This window comes from Pelecanus crispus, chromosome 5 (genome assembly GCF_030463565.1).
Source record: "Pelecanus crispus isolate bPelCri1 chromosome 5, bPelCri1.pri, whole genome shotgun sequence".
Classification (NCBI taxonomy): domain Eukaryota; kingdom Metazoa; phylum Chordata; class Aves; order Pelecaniformes; family Pelecanidae; genus Pelecanus; species Pelecanus crispus.
Genome location: NC_134647.1, coordinates 26,526,103 through 26,538,566, shown reverse-complemented (window position 1 = coordinate 26,538,566; position 12,464 = coordinate 26,526,103). Strand labels below are relative to the sequence as shown.

The 12,464-nt window shown below is 38.1% G+C and overlaps 1 protein-coding gene across 1 annotated transcript in view; it reads right to left on the bottom strand.

The window, feature by feature from the left end:
• AGPS (alkylglycerone phosphate synthase) overlaps window positions 1-12,464 on the bottom strand; it is a 59,329-nt gene that overhangs the window by 17,183 nt on the left and 29,682 nt on the right. Inside the window, exons 9-13 of the mRNA XM_075710028.1 lie at window positions 10,542-10,667; window positions 8,308-8,416; window positions 7,754-7,881; window positions 4,880-4,931; window positions 2,454-2,530 (exon numbers count right to left, since the gene is read on the bottom strand). Coding sequence (XP_075566143.1) covers window positions 2,454-2,530; window positions 4,880-4,931; window positions 7,754-7,881; window positions 8,308-8,416; window positions 10,542-10,667 — 492 coding nt within the window. The remainder of the gene's footprint in view (window positions 1-2,453; window positions 2,531-4,879; window positions 4,932-7,753; window positions 7,882-8,307; window positions 8,417-10,541; window positions 10,668-12,464) is intronic.

Sequence of the window (12,464 nt, the reverse complement as noted above, 5' to 3'; positions counted from 1 at the left end):
TAGCTCCAGTAAACTGTCACTACCAAGCAGGTTTCAGAAGTAATGGAGATGAATATAAAGTTGCAAGAAAGTTTAACAACTTTTTCCACAGTTGAAAAGGGTAAAAATTTATTATTTAGAACAATGTATTCTTAATGTGTATACTGACCAGCAATTATTTTTTTTAAAGCCTCTCCCTTTCCAGTGGCATTCATCTCTTCCATTCTCTACTCTGCTTGTGGTAACTTGTTACTTAAGCACCAAGCAAGGTTATATGAAGTTACATTAATAGTCAAGAGATTCAAATTCATCCTTTATACGCAACAGCTATGCTGAGAAATATCCCAGTTAGTTGCTGTTCCTTTTATTATTCCCTTAACTGAATACATTAGCTGTATGGAAGCTAAGTGAAGGTACCATGAGGGTCCAAAAAACCAGCAAGAAGGCAAAAATGTCTTGGGGTGGCTAAGTCCACCAGCCAATGAGCTCAAATCTCTCTGGTGAGCCCCGGTCAGAGACATCCAAGTTAGTATTTCTGAAAAGGATATTGCATCCTACTGCCCCAACAAACCACCACCATGAAAACCACTGCAAAACAGAATAAAGCTCCCTGGGGAAAAGGATCTATCTTATCCACAAGTCCTACAAAAAGAGCATAGCTAACAAACGGAAAGAAATATTGTTACTACAATGATAAACTCAAAGGATGGAAACAAAGGTCTATTAAGATGTTATTTATGGCCCCTTCTTGTTCTAGAACCACTTGTATTTCATCTAGTATGAACCTTTTCATCCATTCTGCTGTATTTTAGCTGTAATGTTCAGGTAACACTTACAGTTATCTTTAAGAGGCATTGGAGGAGCTAGCTACAGTGTGAACTGGTAGACAAACAATACCTAGAGCATTCATGTATCAGTGAACAGTCCCAAACTACATGGAGGAGTAAACCAGAAAGACTTTGTTCCTATTGTCTTAAGTGGTATCAATTAAGCACCTACTCCATTCAATAAAAGAACAAAGTGTTAGTCTGATGTATTCTGATGGTTTGGGTTTGGTTTTTTTTTTGGTTGGTTGTGGGTTTTTTTCTTCCTGTTGTTTTGGTGGGGTTTTTTTTGGTTTTTTTGTTTTGTTTTTGGTTTGTTTTTTTTTTTTTTTACAGGGAGCAATTCACAGATGAAGTAAGCATAAGATGGATTTGAGTATCTTGGTCCCAGCAACACCTACAGTATCAGTCTCAGGGTCATTAAACTTGCTCCTTTCCCTACTCCTACCTCCCATCCCAGCTGGGAGTTTCTCTGAAGTAGCAGTTGCTACACCAGGGGACTGAGCCCTGACATAAGAGCTCCAGATGGGTCACCAACATGGAATCTCTGCATCAGTATTACATAGCATTTGTCTCATTTATCCACACGTTCTTTTTGTCCTGCAGAGCTGGAAGAATTGGAATTGGCATACAACATCCCTTGATGATACAACATCCCAGGAAGCTGTGATGCTTGTTGCTGACTACAGAAGCAGTAGATATTACCAACTAGGATTGTTTCAAATGGACAGCAATCTTGTTGCCAAAGCCTTTACTACTTTAGATATTCCTGCACTACAGCAGATCAGGGAGGAAAGCCCAAAAATTATTCTGCCTATCTCTAAAACTAATAGGTATTCCCTAGCAAAAGAAGTCCCAAGACACATGGCATTTTCTACTTCAGTAGAACAAGAAAAAGCAGTAGAATCAACACTAGCCACTCACTCTGAAGTAAGCCCACTCCTTGAAGACACTCAATATTATCAGATCAAAATGGAATGTTTACCTCCTCCTATTTAACCGTTATCTAAATCCAGGATGATGCAATTTTCCACATTTAAATACCCATATTTGCAGGAACCCTCCAATTTGCTAATCTGGAGGAAAAATATCAGTAACAAGACCAATCATTTAATACAAAAGCTTAGGTGAAATTATTTTAGCATCAGCTAATTCTGGATTTAAAAGGGTATTCATTGGGATGAATTCCAGAAGGACAAAAAAAATCAATTTACATGGGCAATTCAAGACAAGTATCTTGAGGTTCTCCCGAAATTCTAATTCACTGTAATAAAAAGTTAGATCACGCCTTGACAAAATCTGGGGAGAGGAAAAGATAGTAGTGTTAGCCCCGCTCCATCAGTATTACTTGATGATCAGTGGTAAGCTAGATAAATTGGTTCCAGTCTTGCTCTGTCACCGACTCACTGTTGGGCAAGGCATATCAATCTCATCTACAGATATGACTAGGGAGAACAGCTCTCATGGAATAGCTCCTCAAACATAAAATCTCATTTTGGATTAAACCACCTTGAGAATCCCAAGTTAACTGATACTACAGTGTAGGCTCTGTTACACTCAAACTCAGCTGCATTAGAGACAGTATACCAAACAATCTTGAATTTCATGAATAGCATGCAACTTCTGAACAGTAGTAAACCCCAAAGTTACCTTTGTGATGTAGAACTTTTTCAGTCCATCCAAAAATGATGTAAAAATGGAAGCAACTTGTGGTTTAAGAGCATGACCTTCGGCAAAAAGTGGAAAAAGGTGTGTTAAGGCAAACAGTGCTCTTAAAATTTCTACTTCAACGGGCAAATAAAAAACAGCTTGGTAGTCAAAGTTGTACGAATCACTTTGAGCACTTTGATTATCATAATTAAAGAGACTTCTCTAATCATTTAGAAGATTATTTAAGAAAAGGTTCTTTTAATTTTTTTAAGAGGCATACATACAACTGTGCACAAATATTTCATTTGACACTTTAATTAAGGCTGTCCTAGTTTATATCTTCACAAGAATATGGCACATGAAAAATTTTAAGAGAGCACTTCATTAGTTTCTATACTACAAAACTAAGCAAAATCAGTGACCTTTTTTAAAGTTATGCCAAAACCACTGAAACCAATAACCAAAAATGGTGCAAGTTGGGAGTTAAGCAATTTTTTTCCTTAACGGTTATGTCATTTGTGCAAAATTTTCTACATAAAGCTAGTAATTGCTTCCTTAATCACGTACAGGGAACTAAAATTACCAGGATGTATAAATGGTGTCTTGGAGTCTTTTAAATTAACATCTCTGCCTCAGGACTGGGTTTAATTGAGATCAAAGTCTTTTACTGTTTGTTCCATTGTTTTCAGTCACAAGCAACTCCTGAACTCCCATTACTGCTTCACTTTAACAGTCTTGCATCTGGCCTACATGCTGTGAGCCCAATTCATAAAAAAAGTTATGCACCATTTACATGATACTTCCTTCTAAAATACTTCCAAGTATTTCCTCCTGAATAAAGCATGAACTTCAGTAATTGATTAGTCTCCTTCCCTCTTCAGTAAAGAGGGACTCTCCCTGAAGATACAAACAAGCCTCAAGGAGTACACCTCCAACCACACTTAAGTAAGCACACAAAAAAGCACAAGAGGACATCAATTTATTAAACCACAATCTGTAAAAACTATTGATTTAAGCCTACTTAATAATGACTACAAGAAAAATCTATATTGACACACCTGAAACTATGTTTTGCAGGTGACCGTACAAGCTGCAACCTCAGATCAAAGCTAAAAAGTAGAAGAACGATTTATTTAGTGTTGGGTTTAAAGCTCGTAATTGGTCAAACTTCTTCCCAATTAAAAAGAAAGCAAAACGCATCTGCCTTCTGTTGTACATGTCGGAGAAATAGTATAACACAAAAGAGTGACCAAAGCAAGCAGCAAGGCTTGCTGGGCTCTCAGGTCTTACAGATCCCTACTTCCTTGGTTTGAAAAACAAAGTTAAACTTTCTCAACACCATCATACTAATGCCATTTGAAGTACAGATTCATCACTGAGGCTTCTGTCCAAAAGAAATTTCAGAAATTGACTTGTTCAAGTGGTATTAAAACAGAGATTTTCAGGGTCAGTCACACTTCACGTTTCCATCTTCTGAGTACAATCAAAATAGCATGGTCTCAGCAAGACTTCAAGCTCTGTAAGCCATTAGCTTTTGAGTAGTGGAACTTCAGGTTCTCCTCAAGAATATCTTAAGCCACAACACATTTTTTTGCCAAGTTCCTTACAGTTTAAAATGACAGCTTTCCCTAAGAAGTGCTCAAAAATGATTGTTCCGCATGTCTGATGCTGTCCTATTTTGGTGAACTAGATGAAGTTGCACAAAACCTTTGTGTTCAGTAATCTTCTAGTAGCTTCACTGACTTTCTGTACTTGAAGCCTACAGCTTAGTTCTATTTGCATACAGTTATGGTATTTACTACATCTGAACTTCTTTTAAAAATAGACAGCTCACTTTGGACAAGTATGTCATTGCCCCTCTCCCACCCAAACAATCATTGCCACATCAGAATATTTTCAAAAAACCCTGCTACTTCGAAGGAATCTGTACACCACTTGTGATGCTTTTATGAAAATTAAAGGAATCAACCGGCTTACCTTCAAAGTAAGGTGCCTGCATCCTGATTATTTTTTTCATACCCGACTTCTCATTACTACTCTTAGCAAGAAAACGTTTCAAGTACTATATTACAAAGCTATCATCTTTGCTCCTTTACAGCAAAATAGAGGAAGTGCCTCCAGATTTCAAACTCTCCAGTAGGCTATATGCCAAGAATGGAAAGGTAGCAAGAAAATCCTTATGTATTCATATGCAGAGCATGGCTCTCTACTGACTGTTGTAGTTGATACTGTTCTCCCAGAGACAAAGACAGCTTTCTGTTTCTGAAAGTACACACCATGGCACTATCTGGAGTTTGAACTTCAGGTTCATTGCTGTCTTTGTCTAGTTTTGAGCAAAAGAATTACTGCCTAAAACAGACTTAAGCTACGAAAAAAATCAAAACCCTTGGAAACAGATATTTGTCTAAGAAGATCTATATACTTACCAAATTGAAACTGTGCATTGTCAACAAGACGAATTGATGCAGGAGCACATCTCTTGGGGGCAAAGTTAGGGGAATGAGAGAGGAATAATAAAAAGATTAGGTACACAGTTTTGCTGAAATTCACAACAATCAAATTTTCCTTTAAAAATAGCATACAGGAAAGCACACTGATAGCAGAGACCATCGTCATCATCAAAAAGGGGTAACTATAAAGCTTGTTTTCACTTGAATAGCAACATCTATTAGGTATGTCTAGATATAACACATTGAGAATTTTCAGTTTAACCTCAAGCCAACACAGGAACAGTCCAAAGATCTTTGGCCTTCAAGTATTGAATGTTTTTCTAAATTGCCATATACACTAAAAGATACCATACTTGATTAGAATACCGAGCTTATGTTGTTATGTAATCTAAGATACACATACACTACAAATCCACTGAAAAGTCTAATTGCTGCGGGTTAACCCTGGCAGGCAGCTAAGCACTACACAGCTGCTCACTCACTCCCCCACAGTGAGACACAAGAGAAAATCAGAAGGGCAAAAGCAGGAAAACTCATGGGTTGAGATGAAGACAACTTGATAAGCAAAATGGGAAAAAAAACCAACAAGAAGTGATGCAAAAGCAATCAGCTACCACCAGCTGACCACTATCCAGCCAGTCCTCAAACAATGGCAACACCTGGAAAACTCCCCCCTCCAGTTCTATTTCTGACCATGATGTTATATGGTAATGAAATATCCCTTTGGTCAATTTAGGTCAGCTGTCCCAACTGCACTCCCTCCCAGCATCTTGTCCACTGACAACCTACTTGCTGGTGGAAGGACAGCGAGAAACAGAGCAAGCCTTGAAACTGTGTAGACACTCTTCAGTAATACCTAAAACATTGTTTTGGTCACAAGTACAAAACACAGCTCCACATGGGCTGCTATGAAGAAAATTAACTCCATCCCAGCCATACCCAGTACACTAATGCTCTACCATCAGACTGCAATTAAAATCTGTATCTGGGTCCAATCTAGATTCTGCACTGTACAGAAATCTGAAAACTAGTAAGAATAGCAGCCTGCAATTAGGCAAGCTTCTGGTCATACATATGCCTACACAGTGTAACCTGTGATGGCATGTCCAGTCATACTGAAATGTATGGCCAGAGGAATACGGCAAAGCTCGAATTTTAGGCTAGTCTTCATCTAATCACATGGATATGGAAGTAGTCCTCTATCACTTGATTTGACATGTTCACCCTCCATTATATCATTAATACATATTTGGTCACACAATAGGAAGAAAGAACATAAAGAACTAAAATAGCTCACCAAGCAGGTTGACAGAAGAAGGCTGAATGAGTGGTTTTAAATGAGACCAACCCACCCATAACCTGCAGGTTGGTTATTGTTACATTCAAGTAGACTAATACAGACAAGTAACAGCTTTTCAGATAGTGATCATTGTAATTGCTACCAAGATTGATGCAAGGGGCAACACAAGGACAGGCTGAGAGTGTTGGGGTTGTTCAACCTGGAGAAGAGAAGGCTGCAGGGAGACCTTACTGCAGCCTTTCAGTACTTAAAGGGGGCCTATGGGAGAGATGGGTATAATGTTTTTAGCAAAGCCTGTTGTGAAAGGACAAGGAGTAATGGTTTTAAACTAAAGGAGGGCAGATTTAGACTGGATATGAGGAAGAAATTTTTTACAATGAGGGTGGTGAGGCACTGGAATGGGTTGCCCAGAGAGGTAGTGGAGGCCCCATCCTTAGAAACATTCAAGAAGAGAAGAATAAGTAGTTCAGGCTCAAGTAAGCAGTGAAACAGCAGCAGCAGCAGCAGCTTAGAAATGGAGCAACACTAAGCAGCTAATAGTGCCTTTTTTTCCTCTTCCCTAGTTAAGGGCTTAGTTAGAAAAGACACTGGTTCCTTAATTGCCTTAAAACATTGATCAGTCATATGATTAAGCATTCCCAAACAGCCTGCTTAGGTACCTTTAACAAGAACAAGAAGCACTAGCAGTAGGAGCACAACAGAAGAACTGGCAAGTGCTGCTGACTAGCATGTATGTGTCATTCACATAACCAGTCTGAACATATGGCTTGGAACATTAAGTCATTAATTCAGACCAAACACTGGAAAAAGTGTAAAGCTATGTTTAGTTTGGCATTAATTAAAACATTTGTGAAACTAATTCCTCAATTCAGGGTATATTCCACCATTCATAGAAATTATTTGGTATGTTTTGCACAGAGCAAAGAAGAGTTAGTCTAAGATCGTGAAGAAAGAGGCTAGCCAGCATAAGATTTGCTTGGAAGCATAGACATGAGGAAAAGCATTACACAATTTGGACACCCATGTCTGAGTTTTGCTACCTGAAACCATCTGACTATGCTATTCAGAAGGCTCTATTTAAATACTACAGTGTAAGCACAATTCCACCTCACATGAACATGTCACTGTGCTTCAGGAAGTGTCTTCTAAACACAGGGCATATCCTTCCACTGCATAACTTTTACTTGTATGCTGCAACTTAATTCCTTTAAATAATGGTTCCTTTTACATAGTCCTAAAATAATCCAAGGATAAAGCTCTCTGTTGAAGGAGATGCAAAGCCAAATTTTCTGTGCTGAGATATGCAAATAACTCCCACTGAAAAAAAGCCATCAAAAGGCACATCCACAATTTGGCTCAGAATATTGAGCAAGTTCAGAACATGCTCATTCCTTAATTGCATGATTTCCAAAAGCCTCATGGACTATATACACTTACAAGGTTCTTATCTCAAATACCTGATTATCAATTGCCAGAAATACTAGAGCATCAGCACACCCCTAGTGCTAGAATCTGTTCTTGAGTGAAGTCAACATCCAGCTTTTCTTTACCTGCTTTGCCACTTCCCTTAAGCAGGCCACCCCTCGTTCAAAGTTGGGGAAGACCACAGAGCCATACTTCTGGTATTCAGGGACTGGGCGAATCTTTATCGTAACTTCAGTAATCACTCCAAGAGTTCCTTCAGGAAAAAAGAAAAACTGAGTAAAGTGTCACAAGATGTACTTCTTGCAAGTTACTCAGCGTAACAACTGTTTACCAGGATGTTGTAGGTTAAATCAGAAATCTCAAAAACTCAGTACTGCAGTAATAGGTGATTTATTCCTGACTATTTACATGATGCGTTCTTAAAAGATATCATCTAAATCATTGTGTTTGTTACTAGGCTTGTAGGCTAACTCCACAGATCTGTTTCAAGCACAGTTCAGAGTTGCTTAACTTCAGGCCTAATTAAGGTCTCAATGTATTATCCTAACACAAGAAATTCATGCCTGCATAATGCCACCCATAGACACACTAGAAGCCACAGCATTAAAGACGCTCAAATCATCAAGCCATTACAGAAGCTGAATTAAGATGCAGTTATGTGAAATTACTGTGTTTATACCTTCAGATCCCATAATGAAGTGATGGATATCAGGTCCTGTTGACATGCGAGGTACTTGACAGTTTTTTTCTACTATTCCTCTAGGAGTTACCATTTTTATATGAATCACCTGTTTAAACAATATGCAATGACTATAAATACTAGCATTAAGCACAGGGTTTTTTTGTATGATATTTACTTTCTACAAAACGTATATTAAGCTTGATACAGTTCAGCTTTGTAGACTTTGGACATTCTGTAGGCAGCCCCAAGAACCTTTGGGATAACCTGAAGACTGTTACCAACAATTACTTCTAACACAGCATGATTTGCCCACACAACAGATTGTTTCCAGTTCTATGCCAAACCAAATCAGCTGTTGGCTACATGCAGATAGTACCAGTTAAAACTGTTTTGTTTCTCAGCGTAGACAGTACTTTGAGTACTAGGATTTTAATCCAGAATATACATAGTACTTCAGAGGGAAAAAGTCAGTGTTTAAATTTTGCTTAAATTTTTGCTTTGGAACTGTTGCTTGACAAAGTTCATGTAATTCAGTCATTAGTTGCTACAGAAATATTTCTATTAGGAAGACAGACAGAAATAAGCTTTATGAAATAGATTATCAATATTAAACCTGCCATAAAACTGATACATACATAAGGCTAGAATGTCATTTTTTAAAAATATTTTTCAATATTATTGCTTCCAACTTTATTAATGCACATGCAATGCAGGGCCCAGATTTTTTTTTAGTTCTTTATTCAGTTATTTTATACCAAGGAAAGGTGGGGTTTGGTTTTTTTTGGGGGGGTGGGGGGTGGTTTGGGTTTTTTTTTTTGTGAAGGCCTTAAATGAAGCAGAATTACTGAATTTCAATTAATGGCTTTAAAACTTTCAAGCACAGGTAGCTATGTAATTTTTATCCTGCTTTGAGTGGTTCAAGAATTTCATTATATGATTTTATGAACTGTTGATTCTGCAATAAGTAGATTTTAGGCAGCTTATGTAACACACCATTTCTAGGTATAAAGTTTCCTCAGATGGTAAACACTTCCCTGAAACTTTCTCAATGTGGCATTTTGAAAGTCATGAACTGTTCTGAACAAATTTTCAATCCTATTTCCTCCTAATGAAAATTTCAGAAGCTGTTTTGGCTGAAGTTATCCTTCCATGACAGAAAAGCCTTCTGCTTCACACCTCCCAGTACAAGCAAAACTATACCTTTCAGGAACACTTCAGGCAGTAGGGGATAGATGACACTTTGTAAGTGCTAGTAGTGTTAGTTCAGTCAGGCCTACCAAATGAAAACTGTAGTTCCTGCCAAGCTCAGTCATTGATAGCATCACATCTGTGCACAGAACATGCCTGAACTATGAGCTGATGAAAAAGCCTGAGGTAATGGGGATACATTACCTAGAGTGTGCTGCAGGAAAGAAGGAAAAAGCCTGCATGTGTGGAAGGGCTATTGTACAAACTACAAGAGAAAGTTGGAAGTTTGAAGCAAAAAGGCAGGCAAAGTCTGAGCAGTGATGATTTAACATCAATATATTCAATATATTTGTTATAACAGAAAAGGTAGATTTTTTAAATCAAAAAGTATGCTTTAAAAAACAAAATTACCTGGGTTTATATAAAGATGAACGATTTTAATGCTTAAAACAGATTCAAGAGTAGAATACTGCCATTCCCAGTCCATTGCTTCCTTCCTCAGGGTTCCTACAGGCATTAGATTTCACCATTGTGCATCCACATGGGCAATTATATCAGCCTACTGATTTGAAAAAAGCTACTAGACTAGGGGGAGGTAGGAAAGTGGAAAGAGCTAGCTTGCTGTCAGAGTTAGATGATCCAACTAGACAACTTCAGGAACATACAACAGGTAGGACAGAATATGGGCCTTTTGGAATCACCCTAAAAGTTTGACAGGATTATTACACTGGATTAATAGAGAGCACAAAATGGTGAAAGAAGGCACCAGAATTAGGACAGGCACCAGAGTTAGGACAGGGCAACAATTCCTTAAGGTAGCCAGTGCGTACCAAAATAAAATTGACTTTTAGATCAGTGATAAGGACTATTAGTACTAACACCAAAAGCAAGCGAACAAGCATTTCAGTCAAGATTTGACACCAAAACTGTATCACCTAAGAGAACCGCAATTTACTACCCCTTTTCCCTCTCATTGTGAGTCATTATAAAAGCTAAACGTCCAAACAGAATAATTAATTAGAAAAAGCATTAGAACTATTTACCAGATCTTCAATGTTTCCATAGATGTTTTTTTTCATGCCTGATGCTCGTGTTGCTACCCATCCTCCTAGTGAGCTGAACTCCATGGAGTCTGGTTCATGGCCTGTACAGAAGCCACTTTCAGCAAGCTAAAGAAAGGAAAACACACACTCTCCAGAGCCTGCATTTACTTAGTACTCCAAATCTCAATGTTCTAGGTTTTGGGTTGGGGTTTTGGGTTGGTTTGGTTTTTTTTCCCCTAAAGTATCCTGACCACACAGCCATTTTTTCAGGCGTAAGTTCTGTCTTTGATACATGAATGAAATGCAAATTGATTCTGCTTCTACTGTGCATATGCTGTGCTACATATCAACCAATAATACTCCTCCCCCATATTTTAAAACTAAGACCTCTATTGTTCATAAGAAGGTATGAATTCAAATGCATATGGAAAAAAGTTGTAACTAAGTAACTGCCAACTTTGCACAAATGCTGCCAATAAGGCACTTAATCTCTTGTTCTTTCTATCCTAATATGATATGCAGCAGGTCTGCAGAAAATGTGAGCAAATTGCCTGTACTTAATTCTCTCAAGGAGTGATGTGTTTTAATACACAGCCATCTGGTTGGGCTTCCTGTATGCAATGCTGTCAACTATTTGTGATGCAGATCATGCATTCCTGTACATTAAGTAGTCACTTGTTTCTCATTTTTCTGTATTAGCTTGGCTTTGCCATCTGCACAGCACCTGAGGTTGATTGGATGCCCTCAGAGTCACAACACCAAAGCTGTCAGACAGGAAGAATTAAAGACCCAACAGCCCCGCATTAAGTGATAACTGTGTTAGTGCATTTGAGATGATCAATTTGCACTGACCAACTGATAGCAATCCAGTTGGACATAGGTATTTAAGTATACCACATCATGTGGATCATTAACTATGTTCTGTTGTAAAAAGTGGTTCTAGCCTAAATGATTGAAAGTCACTTCTATGTAATGTCTATGGCGATTCATCTAGTTCATGGACCTCTGTCATACCAGAGGAGCATGTGGCTTTATATGCTTACTGGTCATGTATTAAGGAAGGGTTGGAGCCTGCACCCTCCTGATTCCCCAAGATGACAAGAAATTTGCTTCAGTCGCAACTTACCAATTTCTAAAAGTTGTATAAACACAAGCACAGCAGAAGACCATGCTTTTGAAAACTTGTAACTGACTGCGCACATACAAAGCACTTGGTCTAAACTCCTTGAATCCTGTTGTATGAACAGGATGTGCTAAGAGCACTTACAGGACAGGACAGAGTATGCTACGTGCTTTGCAGATGCCAAGAGACAGCCTCATCCAGAAAATATGAGCATGTACTAGCTTTTCCGATAGAATCACAATCTGATTGATAATGCTTATTACAAAAAAATCAATACAAATTATTGTTCTATCTTCATTATCCTTTTGTCACCTTTAGTCCTCATCTATCAGCTATTATTCCATATTCTGTTTTGACAAAAAAAAAGTAACTTGAGGCTTCTCTATAGAGCCCACTAATATCTGGCGTTCTCATCCCACAGAAAATAGTGTCTTAGCGAGTGACTCTAGTGTGACTAAGATAGACAAATGTGTGAAGTGTACATTGATTTTGAATGCTCCATTATAACACAGCCTAACTTTTGTCAAATATCAGGTTTTCCAAATCTGTTGTTTAGAAATCAGCTCTTGATTTTAGTTACTGTTATAAGGATCATGATATCTGTAAATGAGATACCCTAAGTAACTTCAGCACCCAAAAAATGAGGAACACAGTAAGAGGTACCAACCTCTTCACTGCAACATAATTCCTAGATAATGCTGGTGAAGTCTCTTAAGGCAACAAAAGTTGGATTAGCCTCCAATCCAAAGTCTACGTAATACTAGCAAGCTGCAAACCAAACCAAAAAAACCTTTCAAACA